At 40.1% G+C, this 18,508-nt stretch overlaps 2 protein-coding genes across 2 annotated transcripts; one reads left to right on the top strand and one right to left on the bottom strand.

The window, feature by feature from the left end:
• The first annotated feature begins 454 nt into the window (after nucleotides 1–454).
• Nucleotides 455–3,019, top strand: LOC133452099 (immunoglobulin lambda-1 light chain-like). The gene is made up of 4 exons (XM_061731298.1): nucleotides 455–535; nucleotides 625–964; nucleotides 1,633–1,667; nucleotides 2,524–3,019. The coding sequence occupies exons 1-4, from the start codon at nucleotides 496–498 to the stop codon at nucleotides 2,847–2,849; spliced, it is 741 nt and encodes a 246-aa protein (XP_061587282.1). The 5' UTR covers nucleotides 455–495; the 3' UTR covers nucleotides 2,850–3,019.
• Nucleotides 3,020–5,765: 2,746 nt separating this feature from the next.
• LOC133452098 (immunoglobulin lambda-1 light chain-like) lies at nucleotides 5,766–11,041 on the bottom strand. Its single transcript, XM_061731297.1, has 4 exons — nucleotides 10,996–11,041; nucleotides 10,583–10,905; nucleotides 6,971–7,007; nucleotides 5,766–6,196 (listed from the first exon to the last, which is right to left on the bottom strand). Exons 1-4 carry the CDS (start codon nucleotides 11,033–11,035, stop codon nucleotides 5,871–5,873), a joined length of 726 nt encoding a protein of 241 aa, XP_061587281.1. The 5' UTR covers nucleotides 11,036–11,041; the 3' UTR covers nucleotides 5,766–5,870.
• Between the last annotated feature and the right edge of the window lie 7,467 nt (nucleotides 11,042–18,508).

Genomic DNA, 18,508 nt, shown 5'->3' with positions numbered 1-18,508 from the left:
ATTTATTTATTTATTTATTTATTTATTTATTTATTTATTTATTTATTTATTTATTTATTTATTTATTTTTACTTATTTTTTAAATGCATTCATTCCACATATTCCTGTGAATGTGATCCATGTACATTTAGTCTCCAGTATTGAGCTCCAGTCTAACACACTCTCTGTGGTTTCTCTGTCCAGTCATTCTGTGCAGAAAAGTAGTAGAAAAGGTCAAAAACCATGTAACATTGCAATTCTTAATGTTTCTTTTTGTACATTATAGAGCTTAAAAGTAGTCTGATCTCCTCTCTCCAGTAATTTGAAGTCAAAGTTTAAATTTCTAAAGAAGAAAGAAAACAAATATTCCAAGCTCCTCCTCCTGTCAGTCCCTCTGAGTTTCAGGGTTGTATTAAATGAGTCCTCCAGCACCTCCTCTCCTCATCCTCTAAACTCTCTAATCTGTCAGCAGTAAGGTCTCTTTCCAAGTTCCAGCATCATTCTCACACTGACAACATGCTGGGGACCCTCTGTACTCTCATCACTGCTCTGATGTGTAAGATTCTCCTCTGGTCACATTCTTATCTGTTCTATATTATCAGTAATTAATGTTATCCTCATTATCTTTTTCTCTTTTGTTGACAGATGTTGATGCAGTGATAGTCTTGACCCAGACACCTGCTGTCCACACAGTCTCTGCAGGACTGGAAGCTGTTCTCAACTGCAACATTGAGAGATATGATAGCAATTATGTTAGCTGGTATAAACAGGTGCCTGGTGGAACTCCTCAGTATGTTTTGAGATTTCGCCACAGCCACAGATCACCTAACAACTTTGGAACAGGATTCTCCTCAGACAGATTTAACTCTAAATCCACATCAAACATAGATTACCAGTTTATCATCCAGAGAGCAGAGACAGGAGACTCTGCAGTTTATTACTGTCAGACATGGGACGACTCTGCTAAAGAGCACGTATCACAGTGATTCACACTGTGACAAAAACCTCTTGACATAAATACTTCTGCTTTCTGATCCTCTGACATCCAAAGTCAACCCAAAAAATAACTTATAGAATAAAATATTTTACATTGTATTGACTCGGATAAATGTATAGGTAAGAATAAGATAAATAAATGTAAAAATGGTGTTATGATTATTGTTTTTAATCATTGCTGACCCGTTATTCATTATCTGTACCTGCTTCTTCCTGTTTAGGATCCCAGGGATCTGCTGGAGACTATCCCAACTGTCTTTGAGTAAAAACCAGATGTAAAACCTGGACAGATGGATAGCCCAGAGCAGAAATTATTGATAATATCATTTTATTTTATTTTCCATAAATATGTGAATAACTATTTACACATACAGCTGTATTTGCTTCATTACAACTATGACATAAAAATGATAATAAAACACACAGACAACAAGGAGAAAAGTTAATCTCAGCCCAGTGAATCCCTTTCCCTGAAAATAAAGAAAAGTCATGAATAAAAACTCCAACTTCTATCCAGCAGTGTTTCGGAGTCTGAATCATGGTGAGAGTGAATGAGGTGTTGACAGTGAAAGTTGGTCTCAGCAGGATGTTTCAGTTCCCTCATCAGTGACAGTCAGGAGGTTTTTGTACGACCATGTGTACAAACTGAATCACTGTGGTATTCGGACCAGGAACCAAGCTGATTGTTACCAGTAAGTACTTTTATCTGATCATACAACACGATACATTTGTAGATTTGTCTTCAAAATGATCAAAATAATTGATTCATTTGTTAGTAATTCTTGTATTTATCATATGAAAAAGAAAGAAATGACAGGTTTATTTGTCAGTTTGGGTCTGGAATGACAGTTGTTTTCATTTTTACTTTTAAACAATGGATTTTTTTTTAAACATCACAAAATCATTAAATCTAGTTAAAAGTGCATCATATATGCATTATATATTGAGGTTTTTTTCATTTATGCAAGTTGGACGGCAGAACATGAAAATGGTTACAGATTTCACATTTTTTCAAAAAGTGACTGAAATTACAAAAACATGTTAGGATTGATATTGTAAATATTTATAGCTTAATACAATGTTTGAAGAAAGTTATTAAAAGCAAGAGATATTTGCTCAGAAAATAATATGATCTGCATGACTGGTAGCTTGGTCAAGTCATTGAATCTAGTTAAAAGTGCATTATACGTTTTGAAAGAGAAGAAACTATAGACATTTGTCTTTTGCACCACAAATGTGAAATAGTCGAGTTTTTTTAAATTTGTGTAAGTTGGACGGCAAAAAATTAAAATGGTTACAGATTTCACATTATTTCTAAAAGTGAAATTACAAAAACATGTTAGGATTCTCACAATATACTGTATGTTATAATAATTATATTGTAAATGTTTATAGCTTTAAAAACAATATTTGAAGAAAGTTTTTAAAAACAAGAGATATTTGCTCAGAAAATAAAATGATCTGCATGACTGGTAGCTCGGCCACAAAAAAAATCTGGATTTTTCAAAATGTCATTTGATGTTGTGAGTGTGGTCCATGTCCTTCCAGGCTCCAGCCTCCCTCCTCCTGTCCTCACAGTCTTCCCTCCGTCCAGAGCTGAGCTCCAGTCAGACCACGTCACTCTGGTCTGTCTGTCCAGTCAGGCTGGACCTTTTGCAGATGTGAGCTGGTTTTCTGCTGGGAGTCCAGTGAGCAGTGGGATCTCTAGCAGCAGCGCCGTTCAGACACCAGACCAGACTTTCCAGATCAGCAGCTCTCTGACCATCCAGACATCAGACTGGAACATGGATCAACTTTACACATGTAAAGTGTCTTTGGGCTCCCAGACTTCAGAGAAAACCATCAACAAGTCCCAATGTCCTGCTGAAGGATAACAGAGAACCAGAATCATCATTTAACTTCTGCTTCTTTGCTCTTTATGCTGTTTCTTCATTATATGTTTCAGCTATTAGATAAATGAATGTGTGTTTGTATTTAGTGTAATCACAGTTTGTATCAGCTTTGCATATGTAACTTGTTAATCAATAAAAAACGAACATACTTCAACAAGTACAAATATTGTTTCTCATATATTAATAGCTAACTCAGCCTAAAATGTTTTAAAATGACCTGAAAGCACATTGAACTAAACAAAACTGAATTTTCATCCTCTGTCAGTGAAGCATCATGTACTTAGACCTCCCTCTCTGTCCTCCCAGGATGCACCTGCACACTTCCTCTCCATATTTATAGTCTAATTTAAATCACTTTGTCAGTTCTGTTCAAGAGCAGAAGTCATCTTATCTTTTATATTTCCTCATGTCATTAATAATATTTGATTTAACTCTTCGTGGAGTAAGATTTCAAATAAGAACATTTGTGAAAACCAACGTCAAAAACAGGGAAACATCTTCCAAACAATGCCAGCTGACAATCAAGGTCTCAGCAGTTAAACATCCTAATTTAGAAAACTTTAATGTCGATGGATATGTAAGGTCTAGTAGGGAAATTACAAGGTCAAAAATAAAATAGAATAAAATTAATATATTTTCTTAAACTCCTAATATTACACAAGGTTTTATTTAGTGAATTTATGAATCATTGAAATCTAATGATGAGAATTAAGAGAAACGATAAATGAAGGAAATCCTACATTTTAACCACAAGAGGGAAGCATCTTTCAGTCACCTGAAACACAAACGTGACAGTAGTTACAAGTCATGTCAAATCTGATGCAACATATTTTATAAATCTTTAATTTAAAAAACATACACATGAGAAAAACCAAACCTAAAACAGTTTGTACTCTTCTTTAAACCGTTTGAGCCGGAAAAAACAAACATACAAAAAACAGCCTGAGAGCAGTTGCTCCCTCTGCTTTTCTTCTACTCTTCATTGCAGTCAGAAACTGTGAAATGTTTCTCTGAGCTCTGGAAAACAAATTCTGATACATGAGTGACCTTTGTCCTTCATCCCCTGTAATAACCTGCAGAGTCTCCTGTCTCTGCTCTCTGGATCATAAACTGGTCATCTATGTTTGATGGAGTTAAATCTGTCTGAGGAGAATCCTGGTCCAAAGCTGTGACTGTGGTCAAATCTCCAGGCATACTGAGGAGTTCCACCAGCCACCTGTTTCAACCTGCTAACATAAGCTGAATCATATCTCTCAAATATTTATATTATATCTACATCCTTACACAATTTAAGTGTCTTTGGGCTCCCAGACTTCATAGAAATCCATCAATAAGTCACAACGTCCTGCTGAAGAAAAACAGAGGACCAGAATGATCATTTCACTTCTGCTTCTTATTACTGCGTGTTGCTCATAACAACGTTTAGACATTAGGAAATCAGTTTTTCTGCTTGAAATTTGAATCAGGTTAATTGGATGTAGCACAGAGTCAGTCTTCCATTTAATTAAATTAAATTATTTAAAAATGCATATGACTCTCTTTTCATCTGTATAAAACTGTTTCTATTTTTTTTTTTACACATGGGGTGTTTTAATTTCATTTTGAAGTAAAAACTGACAGCAGCACAGAAGTGAACAAAGTTCTGCTCTACTTTCAGGCAGAGGTGTCAAGTAACAGTACAAATACTTTGTTACCTTACTTAAGTACACATTTTGGTTATCTATACTTCACTGGAGTAATTATTTTTCAGACGACTTTTTACTTTTTACTCCTTACATTTTAAAAACAGCTTCGTTACTCTATTTCATTTCGGCCTTTAAACAAAAACTATCCAGTTAAATTGCTCCATCCGGATAGAGTGAATTTGGTTGTGGTTGTTTCAGATGTTCTTGTCCAGTTTTGTTCTTACATCCGTTCCCTCAGATTCCTGCAACTAAACTTGGATGTACATTCCAATAAAGGTTAGGATAAATGATAACATGCCTCTGAAGTTTGACTTTTTACACCATTACAATACTTATAGGCAACTAGTCATCATATCTCCTGCTCTCTGAAACACATGTTAATGCTCAATAGTACACATATATGGTTCTTTAATATATTTGCATTATACTAAGATACATTCATTTTCAATGGCTTTTGTCCTTAATGGCTTTTTCCCCCTTACATTACTTTTACTTTTATACTTTAAGTAGTTTTGAAACCAGTACTTTTATACTTTTACTTAAAAAACTTGAGTTGATACTTCAACTTCTACAGGAGTATTTTTAAACTCTAGTATCTATACTTCTACCTGAGTAATGAATGTGAATACTGAAGACACCTCTGCTTTCAGGCCAGTGTTGTTTCACTGTTTAAAGTTTCCAGTTCACAGTTTTCCTCAGAACATGATGATTAGTACGTCTTTAATGATAGAGAATGTTTTTGCTGTTTTGTTTAATGTAACGACCACCTTTATTAAGGAGTTCTGATTTTGCTAAAACAAGAATCACTGATGTTCTGGTGTTAAAAGGATAACAAGCATCAAGTGTCACTAACAAAAGTAAAACTCATTACGTTCCTACTTTTACAGACATCTGATACTTGACCACTTGATTTGCGTTTAGCTATAAATATGGAGGAAGTGTGCAGCTGCATCCTGGGAGGACAGAGAGGGAGGTGCAGATAGATGACGCTTCACTGACAGAGGATGAACATCTAGTTTCATTACAATTATCTTGTCTGCTCTTGAAATGATTCTGACTAAATTAACTGTTAAATTAAGACAAAGAAGTACATCTGTTCACTGAAGAAATCTTTATTTGTGCTTTTGAAAATCAAGTGAAATATGCAGAGTTGAAACAATCAGTCTGACTTCAAGCATTTTCTAAATCTAAAACATTTTTTTCTTTTTGGTAAACTGCATTAAGATTAAATATCTCTTTTTCAAGGGAAAAAACTAATAATGAAGAAACAGCATAAAGAGCAAATAAGCAGAAGTTAAATGATGATTCTGGTCCTCTGTTATCCTTCAGCAGGACATTGGGACTTGTTGATGGTTTTCTCTGAAGTCTGGGAGCCCAAAGACACTTTACATGTGTAAAGTTGATCCATGTTCCAGTGGGATGTCTGGATGGTCAGAGAGCTGCTGATCTGGAAAGTCTGGTCTGGTGTCTGAACGGCGCTGCTGGTAGAGATCCCACTGCTCACTGGACTCCCAGCAGAAAACCAGCTCACATCTGCAAAAGGTCCAGCTTGACTGGACAGACAGAGCAGAGTGACGTGGTCTGACTGGAGCTCAGCTCTGGACGGAGGGAAGACTGTGAGGACAGGAGGAGGGAGGCTGGAGCCTGGAAGGACATGGACCACACTCATCAAATGAAATCAGCAAAACACACACTGATTTATTAACTAAACCACAATCCCAACAATCATGGACTTCATTTGGACAAATTAAGTTTTTCTTCAACTAAATGTTCTACACAAATATTTTTTCCGTGAGAAATTTTAAGTCAGTGTTTTCTTTTACACTTAACTGTAAATCCTATGAACATTTTACTGAAGACAACAACAACTTTGGATGAATTCAACATCATTTTCACATTAAACAACAACAATGCAACAATTACAGATTTTTTTTTTTTATTTATTATTACAATGTGATCATATAACAGTATTTTCTTTACTTTTTTTACTCAGACTTTTAGTAAACCGACACAAAAATAAAAACATCAGGGTTTTCAACAATCGTCAGAAGCTGAAGACTTTTCTCAGTTATAGATGTTCTCTGGTTGTAAACTAGTGAACAAAGATATAAAGACATATTTTAAACACCCACGGATTCATGAAATCCTTACTTTTTATCAGTTTCAAGAAGAATCTAAAAATTGATCATACTGTGTGATCAGTTAAAAAGTGCTTTAAAATTTAAGATAAATTACTCATTCATGTATCCTTTCCAAACTAACACAGCTTTCTCTTTTCATATGGAAACATGAACATTTATAACAACTTTAAATTTATATATGTACATGTTTTTGAAAAAAAATCATCATGTTCTGTTCTTCAGTTTGAATCAGACACAACAAATGTATCGTGTTGTATGATCAGATAAAAGTACTTACTTGTAACAATCAGCTTGGTTCCTGGTCCGAATACCACAGTGATTCAGTTTGTACACATGGTCGTACAAAACCTCCTGACTGTCACTGATGAGGGAACTGAAACATCCTGCTGAGACCAACTTTCACTGTCAACACCTCATTCACAAACAGAAAGGTTTGTGGACTTTTTTTGAAACATAACTTATCATATATATCAATGTTTATTCATCTAAATTGCTTTTGCAGAATATGAAGAATTTTTTTTTTTTTCAATTACATTTAAAGGAGCTTGAGGCTCCTTTTAAGAAATGAGACTCTCATTGGGCTTTGTCACCTCTAATATCTGTTCACAGTGCACAGAGAACACCCCAGATAATTATATGCATGCTTTATGGTTCTGTACACCGGTACAGAGGTTCTGGAAGGAGATTTGTGAGGATTTATCCACATGGATCAACCACAGAATCCCAGTATGCCCCACGGTATGTATATTAGGTCACCTGGGAGACACTCAAATAGATCCTAATTGGACACACCGGGTTCTCACTGCCTTATGTATCGCAAAGAAAACCATTTTAGTAAATTGGAAACAAAAATCCAGTTTATGTATCAACCATTTTAGGAATCTTTTATCAGATCATATTAGTAGTGAGATAATGTCTGCCTCCACTGAACAACATTCGGCTGAATTGCACTCTCTGTGGTCCCCGTTTATTGGCTTCGTTACCTAGTGGGGGCGGGGGGGGTGGTGATCTCGTAGCCCTTGGGGTTGGGGGTCGGCTTGGGGGGTCTGGGGCGCGGGCCTCTGGTGGCCCCTGGGGGGCGGTGGGGGGGGCCGCGGGGCCCTGTCCCTAGCCGGTGGGGGCCTTGGGGGCCTGTGGGGGGGGTTACCTCATGGCGGTGGGGGGGGGTGGCTGGGGAGGGCTCGGGCGGGGGGCTGTGGCTGGGGCGTCTCCGGGCCTCCCGGGGGGGGCGGGGCCGTGGACGTGGGGGTCCCACCCGGAGGGCCCGGCCCTGCCTGGGTGGGGGGTGGCTGTCTGCGCTGGGGGGGCATTGCTGCCTTGGTCCTCCGTCGCTGGGCGGGGGCCAAGTGCCCCTGCGGATGTGGGGACTCCGGGACCCTTGGGGTGTCCGCCGGGGTGGCCTCGGGGGGGGGTGGGGCCGGGTCCGGGGAGCGGGCTTCCCCTGACCGGGGGGTGCACGGGCGGGCGCGACGGCGGGGTGGCACCATTCCCAGGTATCTATGTCTTATGTTGTCAGTATGAATGGGAGGATGTTGGACCGTTTCCTCCTCCGTCTGGGGGCTCCGGCGGCGCCGGGGGCGCCCTTGGAGGTACGGTGGGGCCCTTGCCCGGCTCGGGGGGCCGGCCCCCGTCTACTGGACGGCCGGTGGGGGGACGCGGGTGTCTTATCAGGGCCGGCTTTGCTGGTCCTGCTTCCTGGCTTCGGCCTCCGCTCCCCCTCTTGCCCCCCCTACACGATTCATACGCACATAGGCGAAAGGCGGGGGGTCCGGGTCGTGGGGGGCACTGTCCCGCGGGGCCTGGCACTCCCCGCCTCACGGTTTTAACAGCAAAATAGACACTGCACATTCAACACTTAATAAATACATTTGACAAGGACACGTAGTTCGGGAGGGGGGGGGGTCTGTGTCAATCGATACTTGGCCCTCCCTCCTCCCTGTTTTTATGGCATTAATCACATGCACTCAACACAAGGGGCGGGAGGGGGTCCCACATCACCCGCGTTCCCTCACCGGCCTGGGCCTGGGACGGGTGGGTCGGGTTACCCGGGCCTGGCGGGGCCCGCCGTGCAGCCTGGGGTGCCTTCTGGCGGTGCTGGATCCCCCCGGGGAGGGGGAAACGGTGCGTGATTGTATGTCTGTGTCGGTGAGAATGCGGTATGGAAGGGTCCTGCCATGGAGGATTTGAGCCTCCATTGGCAGGACATCAAAAACTTAATAATTTATCAATATTATATTATACAAAGATGGTTATTATTAGTATTATTATTATTATTATGTATAGTATATTATATTATTATTAGTATAGGTATCGGATAGGTGAATGGATGAATGAATGGGATGCCTGGGTCTGGGGCCCTCCGTTGTCGGGCCTGCGCGGGTGTCGCCTTGTTGGGGGGTTCCCTCTCTCCGGGCCCGTCTCCGGTCCCCCCCGCTGCCTCTACGGCGGGGCGCCCCTCTGGTCTTGGAGGGCCACTTTCGTGGGGGACGGGTGCGCCTGCCCGCGTCGGCGGCCGGGGCGGCTCTGTCTCTCCGGGCGGGCTGGCCCCCTGCCGGGTGGGGGTCGCTGGCCTGAAGGGTGAGGGCCTCCTGGCCGCGTGTCCGGCCCGGACCGGGTGGCCGGGGATTGCCTGGGTCGCGGTCCGCCGCCGCGGGATCCCTGGCTGCTTCTTTCCGCGCCGTGGGGGCCCCGCCCGCGGGCCCCCTCGGCCGCCGCCGGGTGGGGGGGGGGGCCTCGCAGGCGGTGGGTTGCCTCCCTCCTACTTCTCCCCTCTGTGGGGTTGCCGGTGGCCTGGGTTCCGGGCTCTTCCTTGTCGGCCTCTGGTCTCACGGGTGGCGGGGTTGCTCCCCCCCCTCCCCCACTATAGATACACTTCAGGTGGAGCTTTGTTTGGTTTATTACACACACACACACACACACACACACACACACACACACACACACACACACACACACACACACACACACACACATATAGTAATTTAGTCACACGCATACACACACACACACACACACACACACACACACACACACACACACACACACACACACACATGCATGATCATATACATACACACACACACACATAGACATACACACTGGCTTGTTCACCTGCATGCTGGCTCTCTAGTTTTTGGGTTTAGGTAGCGGTAGCGATAGCTTAGCTCAGACTGCGATCAGATCTCAAGATTTAGGTCGATTGCTGTTCGTGTTTTGGATGGCTCCGTGCCGGTTTCGTGCTTTGTTTGTGGTTTTTTTTGTTGCAGATTTCCAGTGCTTGACGTGTGTCTCCGTGTGTTCCTGCTTCCTGGATTGGCAGTGGATAAAAAAAAAAAAAAAAAAAAAAAAAAAAAAAAAAAAAAAAGAAATGAGACTCTCTAGCGCCACCCTTCACCACGACGGCCGTCGGGGGTACTGCAGCCAACAGTAAAGCCGGCACAGGAGAACGGGGAGAACGTGCATGCAGCGTCATGTGACGTCACATCCGCAGTCCAGCGCGGGAAATTTGGACCCGGAATTGCAGCACATTTTGCAGCACACAGCCTGTTCAAGGCAACGGAGAGATACACTAGAGGAAACATTCTTTTTGGTTTGGAACGCTTCATCTGACATTATTACTAGAAAACTTAAAACGTATATGAATTTTACGAATTTTTTTCATAAATCCTGCCTCAATCCTGCCTCATGCTCCTGTAAAACTATGATTTTATAGTTTTATTTCATTTATTTATCAAATCAAGTAAAAGTCATCAGTTATATAAATGATGGAAGGCAGCTGTGTGTCAGGCAATGTGGTGCTTACATTTACTGTTTCCATACACAGGGACTTAAGAAAGCAGAAGTTTGTGGGACGAGGTTTTTGTCACAGCGTAAATCACTGTGATACGACCTCATTAGCAGAGCTGTCCCATGTTTGACAGTAATAGACTGCAGAGTCTCCCTCCTCCACTTTGCTGATGATTAAACGGTAATCTGTTGTTGACTGATGAGTACATGTGTGTCTTGCAGAAGGAAACCCAGTGTCATATATAGGTGAACTGTAGCTATAATGAAACCTCACTATATACAGAGGAACTCCTCCTGGAATCTGTTTATACCAACAAAGTTCATAGTTAGTAACAGTTCCCAGATTACAGTCCATGGTGACTGTCTCTCCTTTTGTCACCGTCAGAACAGGACGCTCCTGTGTCACCACTGTCACACCACTCACACCTGAAACAACAAGATGACATGAAGTGAAGAGAAACACACAGACTGATGAATCCAGCATGAGTCACATGTGCAGCCAGTCGGTCTCCTTACACATCAGAGCAGTGATGAGAGTACAGAGGGTCCCCAGCATGTTGTCAGTGTGCTGAGAATGATGCTGGAACTTGGAAAGAGACCTTACTGCAGACAGATTAGAGAGTTTAGAGGATGAGGAGAGGAGGTGCTGGAGGACTCATTTAATACAACCCTGAAACTCAGAGGGACTGGCAGGGGGAGGAGCTTGAAAAAACTGGAAAAACTGAAACTCCAACTGAAATCAGAACTCCTTAATAAAGGTGGTGGTTACATGACACAAAACAGCAAAAACATTCTCTATCATTAAAGACGTACTAATGATCACCTTCTGAGGAAAACTGGGAACTTTTTAACAGTGAAACAACACTGGCCTGAAAGTAGAGCACTTCTGAGCTGCTGTCAGTTTTTACTTCAAAATGAAATTAAAACACCCCATGTGTAAAAAAAAAAAAAAAGAAACAGTTTTATACAGATGAAAAGAGAGTAATATGCATTTTTAAATAATTTAATTTAATTAAATGGAAGACTGACTCTGTGCTACATCCAATTAACCTGATTCAAATTTCAAGCAGAAAAACTGATTTCCTAATGTCTAAACGTTGTTATGAGCAACACGCAGCTATAAGAAGCAGAAGTGAAATGATCATTCTGGTCCTCTGTTGTTCTTCAGCAGGACGTTGTGACTTATTGATGGATTTCTATGAAGTCTGGGAGCCCAAAGACACTTAAATTGTGTAAGGATGTAGGTATAATATAAATATTTGAGAGATATGATTCAGCTTATGTTAGCAGGTTCAAACAGGTGCCTGGTGGAACTCCTCAGTATGCCTGGAGATTTGACCACAGTCACAGCTTTGGACCAGGATTCTCCTCAGACAGATTTTACTCCATCAAACATAGATTACAGTTTATGATCCAGAGAGCAGAGACAGGAGACTCTGCAGTTTATTACAGGGGATGAAGGACAAACGTCACTCATGTATCAGAATTTGTTTTCCAGACCTCAGAGAAACATTTCACAGTTTCTGACTGCAATGAAGAGTAGAAGAAAAGCAGAGGGAGCAACTGCTCTCAGGCTGTTTGTTTTTTTCCGGCTCAAACGGTTTAAAGAAGAGTACAAACTGTTGTAGGTTTGGTTTTTCTCATGTGTATGTTTTTTAAATTAAAGATTTGCGCTAACTTAAATATTTCTTCTAATTTGTTTCTTAAAGTGAACACTAAATTGAATCTTTAATCAGCTCAAATAATCATCTTTTTCCATAAAATATGTTGCATCACATTTTACATGACTTGTAACTACTGACACGTTTGTGTTTCAGGTGACTGAAAGATGCTTCCCTCTTGTGGTTAAAATGTACGATTTCCTTCATTTATCGTTTCTCTTAATTCTCCTCAACATTAGATTTCAATGATTCATAAATTCACTAGATGAAACCTTGTGTAATATTAGGAGTTTAAGAAAATATATTTATTTTATTCTATGTCATTTTTGACCTTGTAATTTCCCTACTAGACCTTACATATCCATCGACATTAAAGTTTCTAAATTAGGATGTTTAACTGCTGAGACTTGGATTGTCAGCTGGCATTGTTTGTAAGATGTTTCCCTGTTTTTGATGTTGGTTTTCACAAATGTTCTTATTTGACATCTTACTCCACGAAGAGTTCAATCAAATATTATTAATGACATGAGGAAATATAAAAGATAAGATGACTTCTGGTCTTGAACAGAACTGACAAAGTGATTTAAATTAGACTATAAATATGGAGAGGAAGTGTGCAGGTGCATCCTGGGAGGACGGAAAGGGAGGTCTAAGTACATGATGCTTCACTGACAGAGGATGAACATTCAGTTTCGTTTAGTTCAATGTGCTTTCAGGTCATTTTAAAACATTTTAGGCTGAGTTAGCTATTAATATATGAGAAACAATATTTGTACTTGTTGAAGTGGGTTTGTTTTTTATTGATTAACAAGTTACATATGCAAAGCTGATACAAACTGTGATTACACTAAATACAAACACACATTCATTTATCTAATAGCTGAAACCAGGGGCGGAGCAGGGGTCCCAGCCTAGGGGGGGCCAAGCATTCTAGATGGGCCCTTGTGGCTTAAACATCCCCGTTAAAACATAATCGCTAAAAGAATGCCACAGATCAGCCCCTCTGACACACAACCACAGCAGCAGCACACGGTCAGAACCATTACATGAGGTTTCAGCACCATGGATTTACCAGTCATTATGTCAAACCTAATTATAAGCCTAATGCAGACTTTAAGATATATAAATATCAAACTGGAGATAAAAATCAAATAACATCCAGTGATGTCTATGGAAGCCCATTTCCGCCAGTAAAAGAAAAAAATAAGATGAAATCTTAGGCTTAAAAATAAAAATATCCCCAAGGTAAGTCATAATTATGAGATAAAAAGTCATAATTTCAACTTTTTATCTCATAATTATGACTTTCTATCTCATAATTTTGACTTTATATCTCATAATTATGACTTTATATCTCATAATTTCGACTTTCTATCTCATAATTATGACTTATCATGGGGATATTTTTATGTTTAAGGCTAAGTTTTCATCTTAGCCATAGATGTCGGATTCGCCGAGTAGCACAATTCAGACACACGTGTTCAACCTACAGAGCAGTGATGAGAGTACAGAGGGTCCCCAGCATGTTGTCAGTGTGCTGAGAATGATGCTGGAACTTGGAAAGAGACCTTACTGCTGACAGATTAGAGAGTTTAGAGGATGAGGAGCGGAGGTGCTGGAGGACTCATTTAATACAACCCTGAAACTCAGAGGGACTGACAGGGGGAGGAGCTTTGAGTAAATCCTAAATGTTACTCTTCTTTTTTACAGGTAAGTTATAATAAACCTATAATAACCCTGAAACTCAGAGGGAGTACAGTACGTTTACATGCAGCAAAGAAATCGGACTGTCAGCACTGACAGGAGGTGGAGCTTGGATCAATTCTGTATGGTTTGATAAGCATTTTTGCTGACACATGTTTTTTTCATATTTTGAACACAAAAATAATTGCAATTCCTCAAGTAGCAAAATTCAGCAACAGCAGAACTTCAAAAATGAGCTTTGATCAAATATTTTTATTGGTGTTTTTTTTTTCACCACTTAAACTATAACTTTAAACCAAGAGCAGATTATTCATAAGAAAAATATCAATCAACTTTTAATCTTTGTGATTTACAGGTGAACAGAATTTTGAAGGGGTTACAAAGTTGTAATCATTTCAGAATAATGTTCATGTAACAGAAAGTTCATACATTTTCTTTGTATGAAATCTGTACCGACTGACTGACTGGAGCAGAGTGTTTTTGTTGGTCTGTACGTCAGATCTGGAATGAATCATTCATGGACCAGTTTCTGAGAATGACACGAAGGAAAAAATTGGAAAAAAGAGAAAGAGAGAAAAAGTTCATATACTGAGTCTAGATCATTTTTACAACATATTATCATTTTGTGTATATACAATGCGGCAAAAACATTTTTAGTTAGCCACCAATTGTGCAAGTACTCCCACTTAAAAAGATGAGAGAGGTCTGTAATTTTCATCATAGGTAACTTCAACTAAGAGAAACAGAACGGGGGGGAAAGAATCCAGGAAACCACATTGTAGGATTTTTACTTAATGAATTGGTAAATTCCTGGGTAAAATAAGTACTTGGTCACTTACAAACAAGCAAGATTTCTGTATTTCACAGACCTGTAACTATCTCTGGAGGACAAAAGTTGTTCTAAACTGCAACATTGAAAAGCCTGAAAATTATTATGTTATCTGGTATAAACTTTGCCTGGTGGAACTCCTCAGTATGTTTCACCACAGCCACAGCTCACCTAACAACTTTGGAACAGGATTCTCCTCAGACAGATTTAACTCTAAAGCCACATCAGACATAGATTACCAGTTTATCATCCAGAGAGCAGAGACAGGAGACTCTGCAGTTTATTACTGTTTGACATGGGACATCTCTGCTAAAGAGCACGTATCACAGTGATTCACACTGTGACAAAAACCTCTTGACATAAATACTTCTGCTTTCTGATCCTCTCGTGTATAAACACTACCAAATAATATAAAAAAAATAACCAATTCTAGTACAGAAATGCATCACAATGTATTGAAACATGTAGTCAAAAGTACATGAATAAATTATTATTGATCCATCTATCCATTATCAATGCAGGCTTATTCCTAAAAGGACCACAGGGATCTGTTGGAGACTATCCCAGCACTCTTCATCTGGTAGAAAGGACTCAACCTTGGACACGTTACCAGTCCATTGCATCTGTCACTGTTAATATTATTGTATATACTGTAGTACTCCCTTATTTCCACGTTAATATATGATTCACTTCATGTACACTCAGCTTTATTTGCTGAGTTACAGCCTAAAAGCCTGAAAGTTGGTCTCAGCAGGATGTTTCAGTTCCCTCATCAGTGACAGTCAGGAGGTTTTTGTACGACCATGTGTACAAACTGAATCACTGTGGTATTCGGACCAGGAACCAAGCTGATTGTTACAAGTAAGTACTTTTATCTGATCATACAACAGGATACATTCCTAAATGAGTATTTGTTTGATATGTTTATTATGTTTTTGAGAAGAAAGTAGACCGGGTATTGGTTCGGTCTGAGAAGATCTCAATGTTTTACATTTTTCGAGAATTGATCAAAATTTTCATATTACATTAGAATGATAGTTTTCTTTATTTGAAGTGAAACAAAATCGGTTTTGAAGAAATATTCAATTCATTTGAACATTGTCTGACAAAATTGTATCACAAATGCCGAATTCTTGTTTTTCTGTTGTTGAAATGAAAATGATTTAGATATCTAAAAAGCTTCTCCTCAGCGGGCAGACCCTCCTCTGGGTCTGGGAGTTGCCCAGAGTAGGAGAAGTACAGGAGGTCGATCCACAACGGGCCGGCTCTGGGTCGGGTTGCGGTCCAAGATGATCCCTTCTGACTCTAAATCACATCTGACAGAATTACACAAAATTAATCAGGAGGGGAGGCGGGAAGGGGAATAGGGGGAAAAAATAAAAGTAAAAAATGTATATACATTTTTTTTACTTAAAATAAAAAAGGGAGGGGTGCTTTCCTTTCACCGCCGTCCTACCTGCCTCTTTCTGGGGCTCCCGGTCGGGCAACTGGAGTCTGGTGGGGGCCTCCTGCTCGCTTCCCTGACGCCCCGGTCTGACCTCACCCCCCTATTTCAAAACATAAATGACCAATTCTAACTCTAATAATTATTTCTGGCATTATCATGATGTATTGTTTCATATTATTATATTAAGTTATGAAATCTCATGGGATGTTAAACTATAGTATTATATTGTTATATATTATAGTATGGTGATATCATTTGGTTATATGTTATAATAATTTATAAAAATTATGTTATATTAGGATATTACTATATTATTATGCTACATTTATATGATATCGTGCTACACCACTCTATATGATAATTATTTATTTGTTTACTCTCAAATTAATATTCTCAATTTATGTATCTACTTTCATCATCTTATTTACACACACACACACACACACACACACACACACACACACACACACACACACACACACACACACACACACACACACACACACACACATACACACACACACACACACACACACACACACACACACACACACACACACACACACACATACTGAGAGCGCCCTCTAGAAAACTTTTGTCTGCTATAACTTTTGAATGGTTTGACATAAAGAGTCGTGGGTGGTGTCATCGGACTCGGTTTTGAGTCCTTAACCATAATTGGTGCAAATTAGCCCCGCCCCTTCTTCTTGATAGTTCCTATTTTCTGCCATAACTTTTGAATGGTTTGACATAGAAAGTCGTGGGTGGTGTCATTTCTGATATGCTTATGGGGGGCGGTGGCCATGAGTGCGAGGGCCCGGTCATCACTGCTTGCAGCTTTAATGGTGTATATTGTTGTATATTGTTGTGTATTGTCGTGTTAAAGGAGTTTTTGCTCCACCCCCCACTCCTCCGCCTCTAACCCTCACTCCTGTCTTTGTCTTTTGACTCTAACAGGTGAAGGTAGGAACTCGTTCTCATTTCTGATTTACCAGCAAACTTTGATCATTTTTGTGTCTGAAGACAAATGTACATGATTGTTAATGACAACATTTTTATTGGTTTTATTATTGATCAGAAACACCGTGATGATCAGCCGATGATTAGTTTTCTTCATTGATCAAACTTTGGTGTTTTTATTTCCTGGAATGAAGTCGTCTCCAGCATTAAAGTCAGACTGCTGTTTCCTGTAGAGCCTTGTTTTTAATCCAAGATTCGATTATTCTGATATTTAATACTATTCCAGATTAAATGATGATGTTTATAAATCAGACGCCAGCACAGTTATGTCTGTTTATGAACATTTGATAATTGGATGGTTTATTAACCACTGCCCTTTTGTACCAGGAAACAAGATGTTTATTCCTTATACAGGCTTTAAGATAAGATAAAATTGTCCTTTATTTCTCCCTCAATGGGGGAAATTCACTTTGTTCAGCAGCAGTACACTCAACACACACATGCAGGGAAAGGGTAAAAAAACTACAAAATATTTAATTACGAAATATAAACAGTATATACATTGGAATGAAAATTAAAAAGTAGTGCAGTACGGGAAAGAAAGGAAAAACATTGCAAAAAAAGTAGTTATGTGTATGAGGTAGACAGATATTGCACATGTTTTGAATATAAAGTGGGTCCCAGCAGGTGAGAAGGAAGGCAAAGGACATTTTATCAGCTTTTATCAGGGAATTAAATTAAGGAGTGTTTCCTTGATCAAGGTCCACACCAGAGCTTTTTCAGACATTCGGTGTGGTTCTCTGTGGGAATGTGTTTTGGTCTGTTAAAGGAGCTTGAGGCTCCTTTTAAGAAATGAGACTCTCTAGCGCCACCCTTCACCACGACGGCCGTCGGGGGTACTGCAGCCAACAGTGAAGCAGGCACGGGAGAACGGGGAGAACGAACATGCAGCGCCATGTGACGTCACATCCGCAGCCCAGTGCGGGAAATTCCGGCCCGGAATTGCAGCACATTTTGCAGCACACAGCCTGTTCAAGGCAACGGAGAGATACACTAGAGTGCTCATTCTTTTTGGTTTGGAACGCTTCATCTGACATTATTACTAGAAAACTTAAAACGTATACAAATTTTTTTCATAAATTCTGCCTCAATCCGGCCTCAAGCTCCTTTAAAAAAGGACAAGTAAGTAAGTAAGTAAGTAAGTAAACTTTATTTGTACAGCGCCCTTCACAGACCATGGTCACAGAGCGCTTCACAGTTACAATAAAAACATAGTTAAAAGATACATACAAATTTAAGTTTAAAAGGCCAAGACAACACATTGACGATCATAACAGCCCCAAGACAATTAGGCAAACGCCTGCACAAATAAAAAGGTCTTAAGTTGCCTTTTGAAGGAGTCAACAGACTCCATGGAACGCAGAGAGA

The sequence above is a fragment of the Cololabis saira genome, chromosome 10 (genome assembly GCF_033807715.1).
Source record: "Cololabis saira isolate AMF1-May2022 chromosome 10, fColSai1.1, whole genome shotgun sequence".
NCBI lineage: Eukaryota > Metazoa > Chordata > Actinopteri > Beloniformes > Belonidae > Cololabis > Cololabis saira.
The sequence above is the reverse complement of the archived record's forward strand: the minus strand, read 5'-3'. Positions and strand labels throughout refer to the sequence as shown.

Excerpts from the sequence above, each read along its gene's own strand:
- LOC133452099 (XM_061731298.1), top strand. The coding sequence starts at position 496 with ATGCTGGGGACCCTCTGTACTCTCATCACTGCTCTGATGT. Across the intron at positions 536-624 it reads TCTCATCACTGCTCTGATGT|ATGTTGATGCAGTGATAGTC; the intron begins GTAAGATTCTCC and ends TTTTGTTGACAG. Across the intron at positions 1,668-2,523 it reads AACCAAGCTGATTGTTACCA|GCTCCAGCCTCCCTCCTCCT; the intron begins GTAAGTACTTTT and ends ATGTCCTTCCAG.
- LOC133452098 (XM_061731297.1), bottom strand. The coding sequence starts at position 11,035 with ATGCTGGGGACCCTCTGTACTCTCATCACTGCTCTGATGT. Across the intron at positions 7,008-10,582 it reads GGGACAGCTCTGCTAATGAG|GTGGTATTCGGACCAGGAAC; the intron begins GTCGTATCACAG and ends AACTGAATCACT. Across the intron at positions 6,197-6,970 it reads AACCAAGCTGATTGTTACAA|GCTCCAGCCTCCCTCCTCCT; the intron begins GTAAGTACTTTT and ends ATGTCCTTCCAG.